This window comes from Calonectris borealis, chromosome W (assembly GCF_964195595.1).
Source record: "Calonectris borealis chromosome W, bCalBor7.hap1.2, whole genome shotgun sequence".
NCBI lineage: Eukaryota > Metazoa > Chordata > Aves > Procellariiformes > Procellariidae > Calonectris > Calonectris borealis.
Window position 1 is genome coordinate 4,750,102 of NC_134351.1, and position 13,100 is coordinate 4,763,201.

General features: G+C 42.9%; 1 protein-coding gene across 5 annotated transcripts in view; it reads left to right on the plus strand.

Annotated features, from left to right (window-relative positions):
* LOC142075070 (E3 SUMO-protein ligase PIAS2) overlaps positions 1-10,725 on the plus strand; it is a 31,091-nt gene extending 20,366 nt beyond the window's left edge. The window contains exons 7-14 of one of the 5 annotated variants that reach the window (XM_075136076.1): positions 126-231; positions 847-920; positions 1,817-1,977; positions 3,413-3,546; positions 3,991-4,162; positions 6,419-6,558; positions 8,362-8,399; positions 10,084-10,725. In XM_075136076.1, coding sequence (XP_074992177.1) covers positions 126-231; positions 847-920; positions 1,817-1,977; positions 3,413-3,546; positions 3,991-4,162; positions 6,419-6,558; positions 8,362-8,399; positions 10,084-10,266 — 1,008 coding nt within the window. In that variant the 3' untranslated portion in view covers positions 10,267-10,725. Of the gene's footprint in view, positions 1-125; positions 232-846; positions 921-1,816; positions 1,978-3,412; positions 3,547-3,990; positions 4,163-6,418; positions 6,559-7,043; positions 7,125-7,872; positions 7,950-8,361; positions 8,400-9,114; positions 9,210-10,083 lie in introns of those variants that run through there. The other 4 variants (XM_075136077.1, XM_075136078.1, XM_075136079.1 and 1 more) reach the window with 4 other exon arrangements.
* The last annotated feature ends 2,375 nt before the right edge of the window (positions 10,726-13,100 follow it).

Here is a 13,100-nt window from a genome sequence, read left to right on the forward strand (position 1 = left end):
TAAGCAACAAATCGGCATGTTTTTGGTTTTTACTGTATGCTGCAACTAGTGTAAATAGTACTGTGTTGTCATAGTGGAAGTACTGTATGAAATCAATATTTAATCTTTAATCACTCTTTTTGTAGAATTACTCCATGTCTGTGTATCTCGTTCGTCAGCTCACTTCAGCTATGCTTTTGCAGAGGTTAAAAATGAAAGGTATCAGAAACCCCGATCATTCCAGAGCACTAAGTAAGTCAAATTAATTTGCCTGTCTGTACTTTTTGAGGGTGGTTGGTGGCTCTTTAAAACTAGAACTGGTAATACTTAGGGGATTTGCAGCATTTTGAAAAGAAAGTCCATGCCCAGAGTATCAAGGATTCCCTTTGCTGTTGCTGAGGCATCATGCACTTTTTCAGTGAGGGTCCCTGAGGCGGTAAGGAGGCACACCTAGGGATCCCATCTGAAATGTTCTTACGGGAATGCCAGGAGCACCACTTACTGTGGTAGGCTGTGAGGTGCAGGTAGATGTCCTAAATATGGGTTCTCCTCACTTGCGTGTGACGTTGATTGTCTTTGTACCTCACTCACTGATGATTATTTTATTTATCGCTTCACATGTTGGTTGAGCTTGCTCTACTAACCATTGTGGCTGTTAGTGCTCTGCTGCACATCAAACAATCTTGTGATGCACAGTGTTTGCCAGTCACTTATAAATAGTGAAACTGTTGTTGTTTGATATTGCTATGAACTAGTTTCCTAGATGCTTAATTGTTTTAGCTGGAATTAAAGTACATGTACTGGCGAATCAAGGTTAGCATTTTAAATAATGATGTCTCCGTATAACTTCTTAATTTATTTTAATAGTTAAAGAAAAACTAACTGCAGATCCTGATAGTGAGATTGCCACAACCAGTCTGCGGGTATCTCTGATGTGTCCTGTAAGTACGGCTGGAAATTACCATGTACAGATTTGTGCATTCGTCTTTAGTGCAGAGTTGGGCTGCTTTTAGAAGGCCCTGCTTTAGGAACTTCACTGGCTTTTGGTTTGTAAGTGATTCATTAATATAAAATAGCGGGGAGAAGGGTGCATCTACAAGCACCTGATTGTAGCAGCGTTCAACCAACTATGGTTTGGAACTGTGAATGCTTCAGTTGTAATGCAGTCAGAATCAAGTTGCTACTCGTGTGTATAGTGAGGCCTTTAAAAGGAGTAATCTTGTATATTGAGGTGTTGAGACTAATTGGGCAGGGTGAGAGAATAATTAAAGGGCACAGTGATAAATAAAACTTTGGATCTCCTCATCTTGGTAGTATTGCTTATACTGCCAGCTACTATAACAAACAAAAAAATTGACCACTGTGTAATGAGGTAAATGCTCCCTTGGGGTTTCTCTTCCCAGGTAGAAACTGGCCTTGTGTTAGTGACTGGTCTGTTAAGCCAAATGTTAAAATGGGTATAATGCCATTCCGAGTCTAACGTAACTGGAGCTCACAAAAACGCTTGAAATATTTGGCTAAAAGAAAATGATAAAGCGGGTGCTTCAGTAGGTCTTTTAATAAAAATAAAATCCTAGAAATAATATTGATGCAGGTCCATTAGAAATGTTTCAGACTGTTTTCCACTCAGTGAAGACTTTGAGGATGGCTTTATTGTTCCTTTAAGTGCACCGTACGTGCTTTGATAGGGTGGATTTGCCTGCAGCGACCTTAGCACTGGGCACCTCTGTAGTGAGAAGAGACAGTTACTTCACCGACTGCCTCTGATTTGGTTGTTAGCCACCAGGTCTACTTCACTGTCTTCTGTTCTGACACTCTTTAAATGCATCTCCTGCAGCTGGGAAAAATGAGACTGACAATCCCATGCCGGGCTGTTACTTGCACACACCTGCAATGTTTTGATGCTGCTCTTTATCTTCAAATGAATGAAAAGAAGCCTACCTGGATCTGCCCTGTCTGTGACAAAAAGGCAGCTTATGAGAGCCTAATATTAGATGGGTAAGAGACTGGGTTTGCGGATCACACAATTACTTAAAATTTTTCATGATGTACTTGATAGCTACTATTGTGACTTGAGGTTTAGCCATTTCATACTATTTTCTTTGTAAAAATACTTTAGACTAGGAGGAACCATTAGACTGTTAGTTTCTAATCCCAAGTAACTGCATCATCAAACTCTTGAGCCTCAGTATATTTATCATAGAAGAGAATTATAGAATTGTTTAGGTTGGAAAAGACCTTTAAGATCATTGAGTCCAACCATTAACCTAGCACTACCAAGTCCACCACTAAACCGTGTCCCTAAGCACCACATCTACACGTCTTTTAAATACCTCCAGGGATAGTGATTTCCCTGGGCAGCTTGTTCCAATGCTTGACAGCCCTTTCGGTGAAGAAATTTTTCCTAATACCCAATCTAAACCTCCCTTGGTGCAACTTGAGGCCATTTCCTCTGGTCCTATCGCTGGTTACTTGGGAGAAGAGACCGACCCCCACCTCGCTACAACCTCCTTTCAGGTAGTTGTAGAACGTGATAAGGTCTCCTCTCAGTCTCCGCCAGGCTAAACAACTGCAGTTCCTCAGCCGCTCCTTGTTCTCCAGGCCCTTCACCAGCTTCATTGCCCTTCTCTGGACACGCTCCAGCACCTCCATGTCCTTCTTGGAGTGAAGGGCCCAAAACTGAACACAGGATTCGAGCTGCGGCCTCACCAGTGCCGAGTACAGGGGCACGATCACCTCCCTGCTCCTGCTGGCCACACTAGTTCTGATACAGGCCAGGATGCCGTTGGCCTTCTTGGCCACCTGGGCACACGGCCGGCTCATGTTCAGCCGGCTGTCAACCAGCACCCCCAGGTCCTTTTCCTCCGGGCAGCTTTCCAGCCACTCTTCCCCAAGCCTGTAGCGTTGCCTGGGGTTGTTGTGGCCGAAGTGCAGGACCCGGCACTTGGCCTTGTTGAACCTCATACATTGGCCTCGGCCCATCGATCCAGCCTGTCCAGGTCCCTCTGCAGAGCCTTCCTACCCTCCAGCAGCTATTTCGTCTGGAGAAATCCAAATGTGACATCTAAGGATAGGTCTCCCTTTTACCTGAGCCTATCTCTGAAGCTATTAACTTAAATTTTATACTTTAACTCATAAACAAATGTCAAACTTGATTCAAAGGATTATGATGTCTGCTTCTGTATGGAAATCTATGAATTGCAGTAATGTTGGAGTGGAATTTGGGTAGGTTGGGATACTTTTTTAGGTTTTGATGTCTGGATGTCTGTGAAGGCTGTAATTAAAGGCTCTCGGGTAAGATGAACTAGGGAGAGAGTACATGCAGTGGGTCAAAGGTGATCATAATTAGCTTTTCAACTGTGTTTCCTTCTCACTTAGAATAAAAAATTTTGCTTGGAATCAAAAATGAAACCGCTCAACTTTATTTTTTCAGGCTCTTTATGGAAATTCTTAATGAATGTTCAGATGTGGATGAGATCAAATTCCAAGAAGATGGCTCCTGGTGCCCCATGAGGCCAAAGAAAGAAGCTGTGAAAGTCTCAAGTCCACAGTGCACCAAAATAGAAAGTACGTGTATCTGGGTACTGGTTGCAAACCACAGAGAGTCTTGGAGACTTAGTTATAGCTTGGATAATGTGTATGGGTGTTGATGTTTGTTTTCTGGGGGCTTAATACTTCCAACCTTCTTGTCATTTAAAATAAAAGGAAGGGTTGTATCTCTAAAAGTGTGCATTTTTGGGCTTTGTCTTTGCTCTTTATAATAGCAGTTAAGAAAACGAAAGGTTGCTCTTGTTTTAGGTCCTGAAACTGGTAAGTAAATATTAAAGCTTGTGCTTTAATATTCCCAATATGATACAGAATACTAATAAAATATCTCCTGGGCTGTAACATTCTCTGTAGTGGCCAGGAAGATGAACTAAAACAGGATTTGAGTTCCTGGTTCTGTTGCAAATAGAAACTGCTGATGTCAACAGCCTTTAAAAAACAATGATGTTTTATTTTCTTGCTTAGGTTCCAGTGTTGTTAGCAAACCGTGTTCTGTGACGGTGGCCAGTGAGGTAAACAAGAAGAAAGTTGATGTTATTGACTTGACAATAGAAAGCTCTTCTGATGAAGAGGAAGATCCTCCTGCCAAAAGGAAGTGCATATTTATGTCTGAAACACAAGGAAGCCCAACCAAAGGGTTTGTCAATTTTAAAGTTAGTTGTTATTCTGTAATGTCTCAGATAAACTGATGTGTAGACAAACGGACTTGTAATTTCTCTTCGGGATCCAGCTCCACACTTCCAGAGGAGAATTTCTAGGCCTCTCCTTGCAGAAGGTTGTATTGATACGGTACCTTTGTACAGGCAAAACACTATTAAATAGTTTTACATCTCACAAAAGACTTGCGGTGACTGTTGCTGTGTTTGCAGGGATATTTCTCCATAGAAAAGGAAACTGATTAAGCTAATGGACAGGATTCTCCTGAGAAAGCAGATTATGCCAAGTGGAGGAGCTTTATGCATTCTTGCTAAGTTAGTGTCATCTTAAAGGCTTTTCTCTCGCTGTCTGTTACACCCTTTATCTAATCTGCTCTGGTGCCCAGGAAACTAGGCGGCGTTGCGTGTTTCATCCATCCTGTCAGTCTTGGAAGGGAGGTGCTGTGCTCTTTTGAATCAAGACAAGCTCTTCCTCCATCTCTCTGTTAAACTCTGGAATGCATTGGACGCTGTTGTTGGCCGTGGTTATCAGTCAGTCCTGCACCTTGGCTAGCGCAACCGACCACTTCCCAAGTCCTCTGTCAACTGCTCCGTCTTTGTAGTCATGCCTGACTTCAGCGGCAGGCTTAACCAGCTGCTTTACTGTTGTGCCGCCTTCTGTCTGTCCCAATCTGTGCGACTCGGCTGCAGTTACTGTTTGTGGCTTCCGTAAAGTTCTTGCTCTCAGCCCGTAGGGCGCAGGAGACCTGCAGGAAGAGAGGGGCACGGGTTAGGCTCACCAGCAGTTGCTGCTCCACGAGATGATTCCAAACGTCAGCTTTTCGTAATGGCTTATTAGTTAGTGTTGCTGCATGCATGAGGTGTGTGTCTGTGTCTCTCAGCGTAGTGGCTTATGTCTTGTACTAAAATAATAGTAATAAAAACAAACCCCTTGTGTTTTGCCAGCTCTTGAAGTAGCGAGCAGGTGTACTGTGTCTCTGGAATGTGTGGTCTTTGGTGAGCAAATAGTTGGTCATCTTCAACAACTTTCAGCAGTGATACTGAAATGCTTTTGCTTTTTGTGAGGATTGTGGAGGAGTTCTGCGAGAGACTTTCTTATTCTTATAAGAATAAAATAGCTACAAATACACCTCTTAATGAAGTTTCAGAAGGCACAAGACTTCCTTCCATGTTCCTGTGTTTGTCTGAGATGGCTACCTGCAACCATAATTGTAGAAGGACTGAGTTTTCTTGTCTATCTGTGACCAATGTATTTTCCTTACTGTTTGGGTATGGAAATGGCATATTTTCATTCTTCAAGTCAAAGCCAGGCTTTTGGGGAATAGCTTATTTCCTGTAAACAATGTTGCCTGAATGCTAGGGTTGGCAAAACTGTGGAGTGCCTTCCTATAGGCAGAAGCGACATAGGCTAAAGTGTAAGAGGTGCTGGGAAGGGAGGGTCTGAAATCCAAGCTTCTGAAACCAGAAGTAGCATAAATGCACCAACGCAGCAGTCTGGGAAGACGTGAGTGGGTAGCACTCACGGCTGGTGGGCTGGAGGCGGGGATGCAGAGCAGCTGGGATGCAGGACTCTTGGTGTTTTCACCTGTCTTGGAGTTTATGAAATATTTTATGCACGTGGCTGGTGCCTGAACACCTGTGGTGTCATCTTTAACAGTGTCGCGAAGTAATCAGGCAGAGGGTGGGGATGCAGAAGGGTTTTAACTGGTTGCATGCTCCTGGAGAGCTGAACTTAGCTTGGGCTCAGGCTGTGAGTAAAGATGGGCTTGATATTTAACTCGCACGTGTGTAATCTGTGCTCCAGGGGCCGAATAATGGTCAGTGGTGCTCTTGGCGTGACAGTTAGCACCGAGGAACAGTTACGTGGAGAAACTGAAACGAGTGCTCTCCTCCTGGCTCTGGCTACCTGCACGTCCCTCCCAGGGCGCTCCACAGATACAGATGTCCATTTCTGTCTCTGAATGGTAGACTGTTATAAATGACTCCAGCACTCTACTTTGTTTTAATGCCAACTTGCTCTTATGTCACAGCTGCTGTTGAGAGCCAAGATACGGTCATGTTATTATGAAGACTGTTATGAAAGAGGAAATTAGAGTGGAATACTGTGTAGTGAGTAGCCACGCTATAGTTGTGTTGTAACATAGTGACCTTGTGAATGAGAGTGCACAGCGGTGCATGATTTCTCTTCTGTAACTAACGGCCAGGTTGTTTGTAATTTCCCATGCTGTTTAAAACAGGGTTCTCATGTATCAGCCATCTACTGTCAGAGTGCCCAGCGTGACAACGGTCGATGCTGCTGCTATTCCTCCTTCATTAACAGACTACCCAGTACCATTCCATCATCCACCAATATCCAGTATTTCATCAGACTTGCCAGGTAGGTGGTGGCTATTTTTAATGTGTATTCTGACAGCCTTATTAATTTGTGGGGTGGGTAAAAATTGGAGAATTGATCAACTTTTTTTTTTTAATGGAACAAGACTATATGCAGTATTGCACTGATGTGATGTCTAGACAGGTCCAGTACAGGCTGTCTTTCCAGTTTCAGATTGCACTTCGCAACAGTGATGTGAAAAACATCGCTTCTGGGGTACAAACTGGCGCTTTGGAACAGCAGCCAGAAACACTTCTCGCTATATTCAGTTAGACTTTGTGTAAACATCTGGTTGTTATGTGTTGTAGATGCGAGGGAGAGTAGCTGCTTATTTAAGTTATAGATGTGTGATGGCACTGGCTCATCCCAGCCCTAGATGTAGAGATATTCTGCTAGCTGATTCTAGTGGTGCTCTGTCTAGACTGTATGAAAAAGGTTAAGGTGAGCTACAATATGTAAGCTGACCTCTATTGACTTTCTTTACCTAGACATACCCTAAATGCCTATGATGTATTCTTCAACACTGCTGCTAAATATCAGACAAAAGGTGGGGATACTGATTGTTTTCTATCCTGGCTCCTTGAAAAGAACACTGTATATAGGGACTCTGGGGGTTCTTTTTGCCGGCTGTAACGCACCCAGAGCCCAGGAAGTGGTGACTTGTGGTGACAGGTGTCACATTGGCCTCCTCTACTTCCCTCTCCCCCCTCCATTGCCTGTCTCCATTTCTCCCCTGCAACATCTCTGGGTTTTTTCCTCTTCTTTCAGCAGCAGTTTGGCAATGGGATGGATATCATTCCCCTTGTTTCTCTGTCCATTTTGGTTCCCTTACTGCTCCCTCCCTCCACTTCTCCCTTGTTAAGAAATCGGTGTCTTCCCAAATTGGATAGGAGAGTAAGCGGAGAGAATGGAAGTCTAGAACTGTTGTCCGTCTCTATCAACTGAAGTTCTAGAACGTGCAAGAACAAAAGCAGCTGTCAATTCTGTAAAAGCAGCCGAGCTTAAGTCTCCTTCAAAATTTTTCTCTAACGGAGAAGAGGAGGAGAGATGCCGCTGGCCAGAACAGATTTGGAGGTGAGGGAAGAGGGAGGGAGTGAGTTTACCATTTCTTTCTGTTGACATAGCAAACACAAGGCCAATATTTAGAAACAAAACAAAAAAGGCTGAATTTCTCATTGGTTTCATAATTTTAAACATCTTGCCCTAAATGCTTACACGCTAATGGTGTATAAGACGGACGCTAGTTGTCACTGCTCTTGGAGGATATACGTTGAACTACTTGTAGTTTCCTCTTCTTCGTTCCTTTTATTTGTCTAGACACAAAACGGGGATGATATTAGAAATGTTTCCTTATTGGCTGCCCGTGGGTGGAGGAAGAGACCTGCTGCTTGTTTTTGGACTTGTGCATGTTGTGACTTTACTTCATTCCAGCATCTTTAATGTGATGACACTCTTCATGTCCCAGTTTGGCCAAGTCAGGTACAATATGCAGTGAAACTTGCATTATGAACCAACAGCTCCAAATGGCAACCTCCATCTAAGCAACCACATTGAACCACCCTGCAATATCCAGTGAATAATACATCATTATGTCATTCTCATTCTTAAAAAGAGCCACTTGTACTAGATAACTCGTTTTGCTGCTGCCTGAAGTAGTCGTTGAGAGTGGTGTCACAGTGGTATATTCCATTTAGAAACTGTTTAACAATTGCAAAATCTGTTCTACGACCACAAAAAGTTCCTTACATTTGTTGTGTATGAATAAAAGAAAGACTCATCAATTTATTATCCTTCTCTTCTTTCTAGGTCTGGATTTTCTTTCACTCATCCCAGTTGATTCACAGGTATGTTTCTGAACTGCTATGGGGTTAATTTCCAAGTCTGGTTTTTTGTGACATACTGCTTGATTAACTATCAGGGTGCTGTCGTCATCCATCCGTACCGCGTTTGCAGTCCCCCTGCTTAGACCTAACCTCAGACCAGGAAAATCCATTTTCCCAACAAGAGGTGGTGACGAAGATGCGTTAAGGGAGGATTCAGTTTAGCCTCACTATGACAAACCCAGGCATGGAACCTCGCTCTTTATCGGTAGTTTACCTTTCTGAAGCGGATACCTGCGCAGCACTAGCTTGAATACACCCATCGCGTACCTCACGCTCGTAGTTCATACCGAGTATCTGTCGGCCAGATTAAGCTCTGTAAATATACTTCACTGATTGCTGTTTCTGTTGGTTTTGATATTAGTAGGAGATGAAGTTTTAAAGAAAATATCTTCATTAATTTGATGGGCGCATGACTGAACACTTTTATAATAAATCCCTCTATGTAACACCTAAACCCCATTGGCTTTGGATTATATGGCAATTTTGTAGGTCAAAAGCAACTAGGCGGTGCTTTTCCTTCCCTGGAAACTTAAACTTTACACAGTCGGGGAGGATGACTCTTACTGTAACTAGATTCTTACACAGACAGGCTACAGCCTCGAAATGTGGGGGAATATCGGCTCCCTAAGACAAGAGGATCTGAAGCAGACCCTCTGTTTCATTTCTCTGTCACTAGAAGACAACAGTAATAGACTCTACTGTGGAGTTGACTTTCTGGTGCCTTAAAAACAAAGGATGAACTGCCTCCTTTTCTTTCCACTTACTGCATCTTGCAATAGTCTGTGCCTGACCTTGAGATCTGAACTGCCAAAAGTGGGAATAACGGAAGTTTGTTCATGTGGGAGACTGGAAGCAGGTATGCTGCTATCAAGTGTCCACTTTGGACAGTTCAAACAGTTCAGGCTCAGTTCCAAACATATGCCCAAGATTGGAATCCCCGGGGTAAGAGAAAGTAAGATGTGTTGAACGACGTGTGTGCGCGCGCATGTGGGGGTTTCTTATCCTCTTTGACACCTGGCAACCTTGTTCTGTTTCTAAATGCTTAAAACGTTTAGCTCTGCTTTGAGAAGGCTTGTCTTCCCCTTCAGGAAATTGAAATCAACTTAGTAATTTTTCTTAATCAGACTTGATCAGGGCTCATTTATCACTGCTAAAATGTTTAGATACCCGCATGTATCACTGCAGGTACATACTATGGAAATGCTTATTAGTACAGCTGCTGCCACTTGAGGGGATGAAATTATTCTAACCTCCATCGAAGTAGCAAAAAGCATTCTGCTACCTTTGGTGATGAAAGGAGCCCGAAATACGCAGTTGGGCAGCGAACATTCTCCAAATGCTAAGGGGTTTTTTTTGTGATCATCATGTGGTTCTGACAGTGTTTCTTAATGTGCTAGTAAATGCGCAAGCTAACCAGTTAGTAAGAAAAAAAACTAAAAATGGGAGGATGAGGGAGAAGGGCTCGTGGCTACCACCTCTGCTTGCTTACTTGCTGGTTTGCAGAACTCCGGTTCTTGCTCTGCATGTGTTAATGAGGTTCTGCTAGTAATGTGTTTTGTGCTTGTTGTAGGGAAGATGTATCTTCAGAGCATACATTTCCCTTGTGCAGTTAGTCTCTTCATTCTTCGTTGTTTGTTTCAAGCAGTACTGTCCTCCTATGTTTTTGGATAGTCTCACCTCAACCTTAACAAGCAGCACGCCTGGCAGCATCATCACCTCCACCAGTCACCACGAGAGCAGCACGCACGTTAGCTCCTCCAGCAGGAGCGAGACGGGAGTGATAACCAGCAGCGGCGGCAGCGCTCCCGACATCATCTCGCTGGACTGAAACAAGGGGCAGCATGGGACTCCAGGAGAAACTGCACAGAGCCGCTGCTTGTATCTCTGGAACTTCAGCATCTCGGAAGTTATTCTGATATTTATTGAAAGGATTTGCCTTCTGGAAAATGGAGTAAATTCATCTACACTAGGAACAGAAGAGATAGATTTTTTTTTTTTTTCCTTGCTCATTAAATAGCTGGTATAGAAAAGGCCCCTTCAGAACATGCTTTTACGCTTTCGGCTTGTTCTGGGGAAACTGACTTTTTGTTGCTGGGTGGATTCCACAAATGGTTTTTAATTTTGTTGTAAAACACAGCAATAATGTAAAAACAAACAAAAACTTTTTTAATAAAAAAGGCACTTAACCACTCTAGAACAACAACAACCTGGACAAAGGTGCAGAAGTGTATGCATTGGTGAATTTTTAATATTTTCACTGGGGCCTGTAATAAACTTCATTTAAGACAATGAAGCTTTGTGAAATAGCCATGAGTATGTTGTATGTCTCTTGTGTCCCACTTCCCCGGGGATGTAGGGGAAGCCTCTGTAAATGTGGTTTTTACTTTTTTTTTTTTAATTTTTTTTCCCAATTTCATGTTTTTCACAAATGCAACAAAATCCTAAGCTGTGACTTCTTCCTCTTAATGTTCTTTGGGCTGGGGAGGGGACAAACTATCTATGCAAACTCTGCATCACACAATCTCTGTGCTGTCACGTCAGAACTAGGACACCTCCCCAGCACCAAAACCTCCAAACCATGCACAGTTGAGCTACTACAGTTAAATTTCTGGTTTGATGATTTTAAGAGGTGATTAAAAAAAAAAAAAGCCTTTAAACTCAAATTTAGATTATCAAGTCCTCAGTGGCCCTCTTTAAAACTGCCACCCCTCACCAGATGATCAAGTGAAGTGCATGCTTTCTATGGCTGCTGTAAGGAGACAAAATAGGTGTTACTTTCTCCAGTGCAGGATTATTTTCTAGGATTTCTTGCTCATGGCTTCTGTCACTTCAGTAGCTGCTGTGTTCTGCTTGGGAATACTGTGCTCTGACTTGCCATGGGGGAGGCTTGCCTTTTTGGAAGTTAAAAGCTGTAGCTGCCCAGTGTTCCCACCTAACTGGAATTATGTGTTTAGGGCTTAATGATGCTTTGTCCCATGTTACATGGCCTCCTAGTCATGGCTTTTCTAATTTGATGGGAATAACCTCCTCCTGCTTTACCCCTCTGATGAATCTGCCGCTTTGTTGTGTGTATGCGGTGTCTCCCCACACCTCTAAGGATAACCTGAGCAGTACTGTATGGGGAAGAGGTCACAGACCAGGAAGATCAAGTCATTCCCATAGAGCTGGAATAATGGTATTGTCTATATATGTTGACATAGCAGCTCTCCCAAGTGTTGTGTTTCTGTTGAGCAACTGTACTTGAGATTATTCCTTCCCTAATTACCAGCTTTCACTTTTTCCTATTTTTGTGTTTTTTCTTATTTCTTTAGTGGTGCTTTTTGCCTTCCATTACTGTTACAGTATTTAAACAAAGTACATGGATAAGAAATATTGAAGCAGGATGTATTGTAACTCTTGTCTGCCCTGTACTCCCACCTTGAACACTGCATTACTATTCCTCATTGCCTTTTTTGTATGATCTTTCACAGCAGTCTTGAGTTCGTGTGTTGGTCTTAATATTGCATCCAGTCTTTCTTCTCCTTTCCTTCTCTGTTGAATTTTTTGTACCTGTTAAGGATCAGTTTTTAGCATGATTTATTTCCAATAAAGCCATGCTACTCATGAAGTTTTTTTCCTAATGGCCTGCAGCAGATCAGTGCTTTCTGCATCACAATTGCACAGTGACTTGAACTATGAATAGAATGTGGAGAGAGGTTCCAGAGTCATTCTGAATAAAGTGTTTAAAACTGGTATCTGTTGCTGAAGATGCTGTTTGTACTCTTAAAACTGAAGTGTGACTCAGGCAGTTGCTGAAGGGATGTAAACATCTCGTATGTACATCAGAAAAGTCAAGTAAGGGTGAGTGCTGTTTTTAGGACGTGCTCTAAACCGTTCCTGGTACTATAAAATATGGCTGAAATTTTGTTGAGTTAATTATTGTGCCCTGTTAGTGGTTACTTATCAGGGCTGAAGCGTGGTTGTGTTCTCCAGCTGTTTTGGGCAGGGATTTTGCAGCTGCATTTAGCTTTAAACCTTCTAGGCCCATGACAGCAATGTCAAATGCAGACTGTAGGCATTTGAGCCTTGCCCGTTTGGGAGAGAGCTGGATTGTCACGGGCTGCGCTGTGAGGTAAGCGTTCAGGTGAACGATGTAGTTTTCCTGCAATGCTGATGTACAGGCAGTAGGTAATTACTAGGCTTGTGTAATGCCCAAATCTTTAATTCACTTGAGTTTGCGGATGATGCGTATCGAGGGGCTGGAGTACTGCAGTGCAGTCACCTCACCCGTTTGATACGCCTTCTTGACAACAAAGAATTTACTTAAGCAGTGGTGGGTGGAGAGGGGACTGGGGGTTGCAACTTAATTGAGGCCTGTACCACTCCAGCCCTGCTCTAAGCAAACCTGTCCATTGTAGCTAGATGAGGTTTTGGTTTATTTTTCCATCAAGTTCTAAAATGCATCAGAATGTTTATACAAGAACTTCTAACACAAGAAAAATCTTGAAGAAAAGGTTAGATGACTTCTTACCTCTTTGTTTCCACTGTGGAAGTATCCAGTTACTGCTGTGAGCGGACTGTATCGAAGATGATACCTTCAAACCAACTGCAGAAGGAAAGTAAAGCTTATGAGACTCATACAAAGTCCCTCTACTGCGCAGATGACCAACGTGCAATGACAGT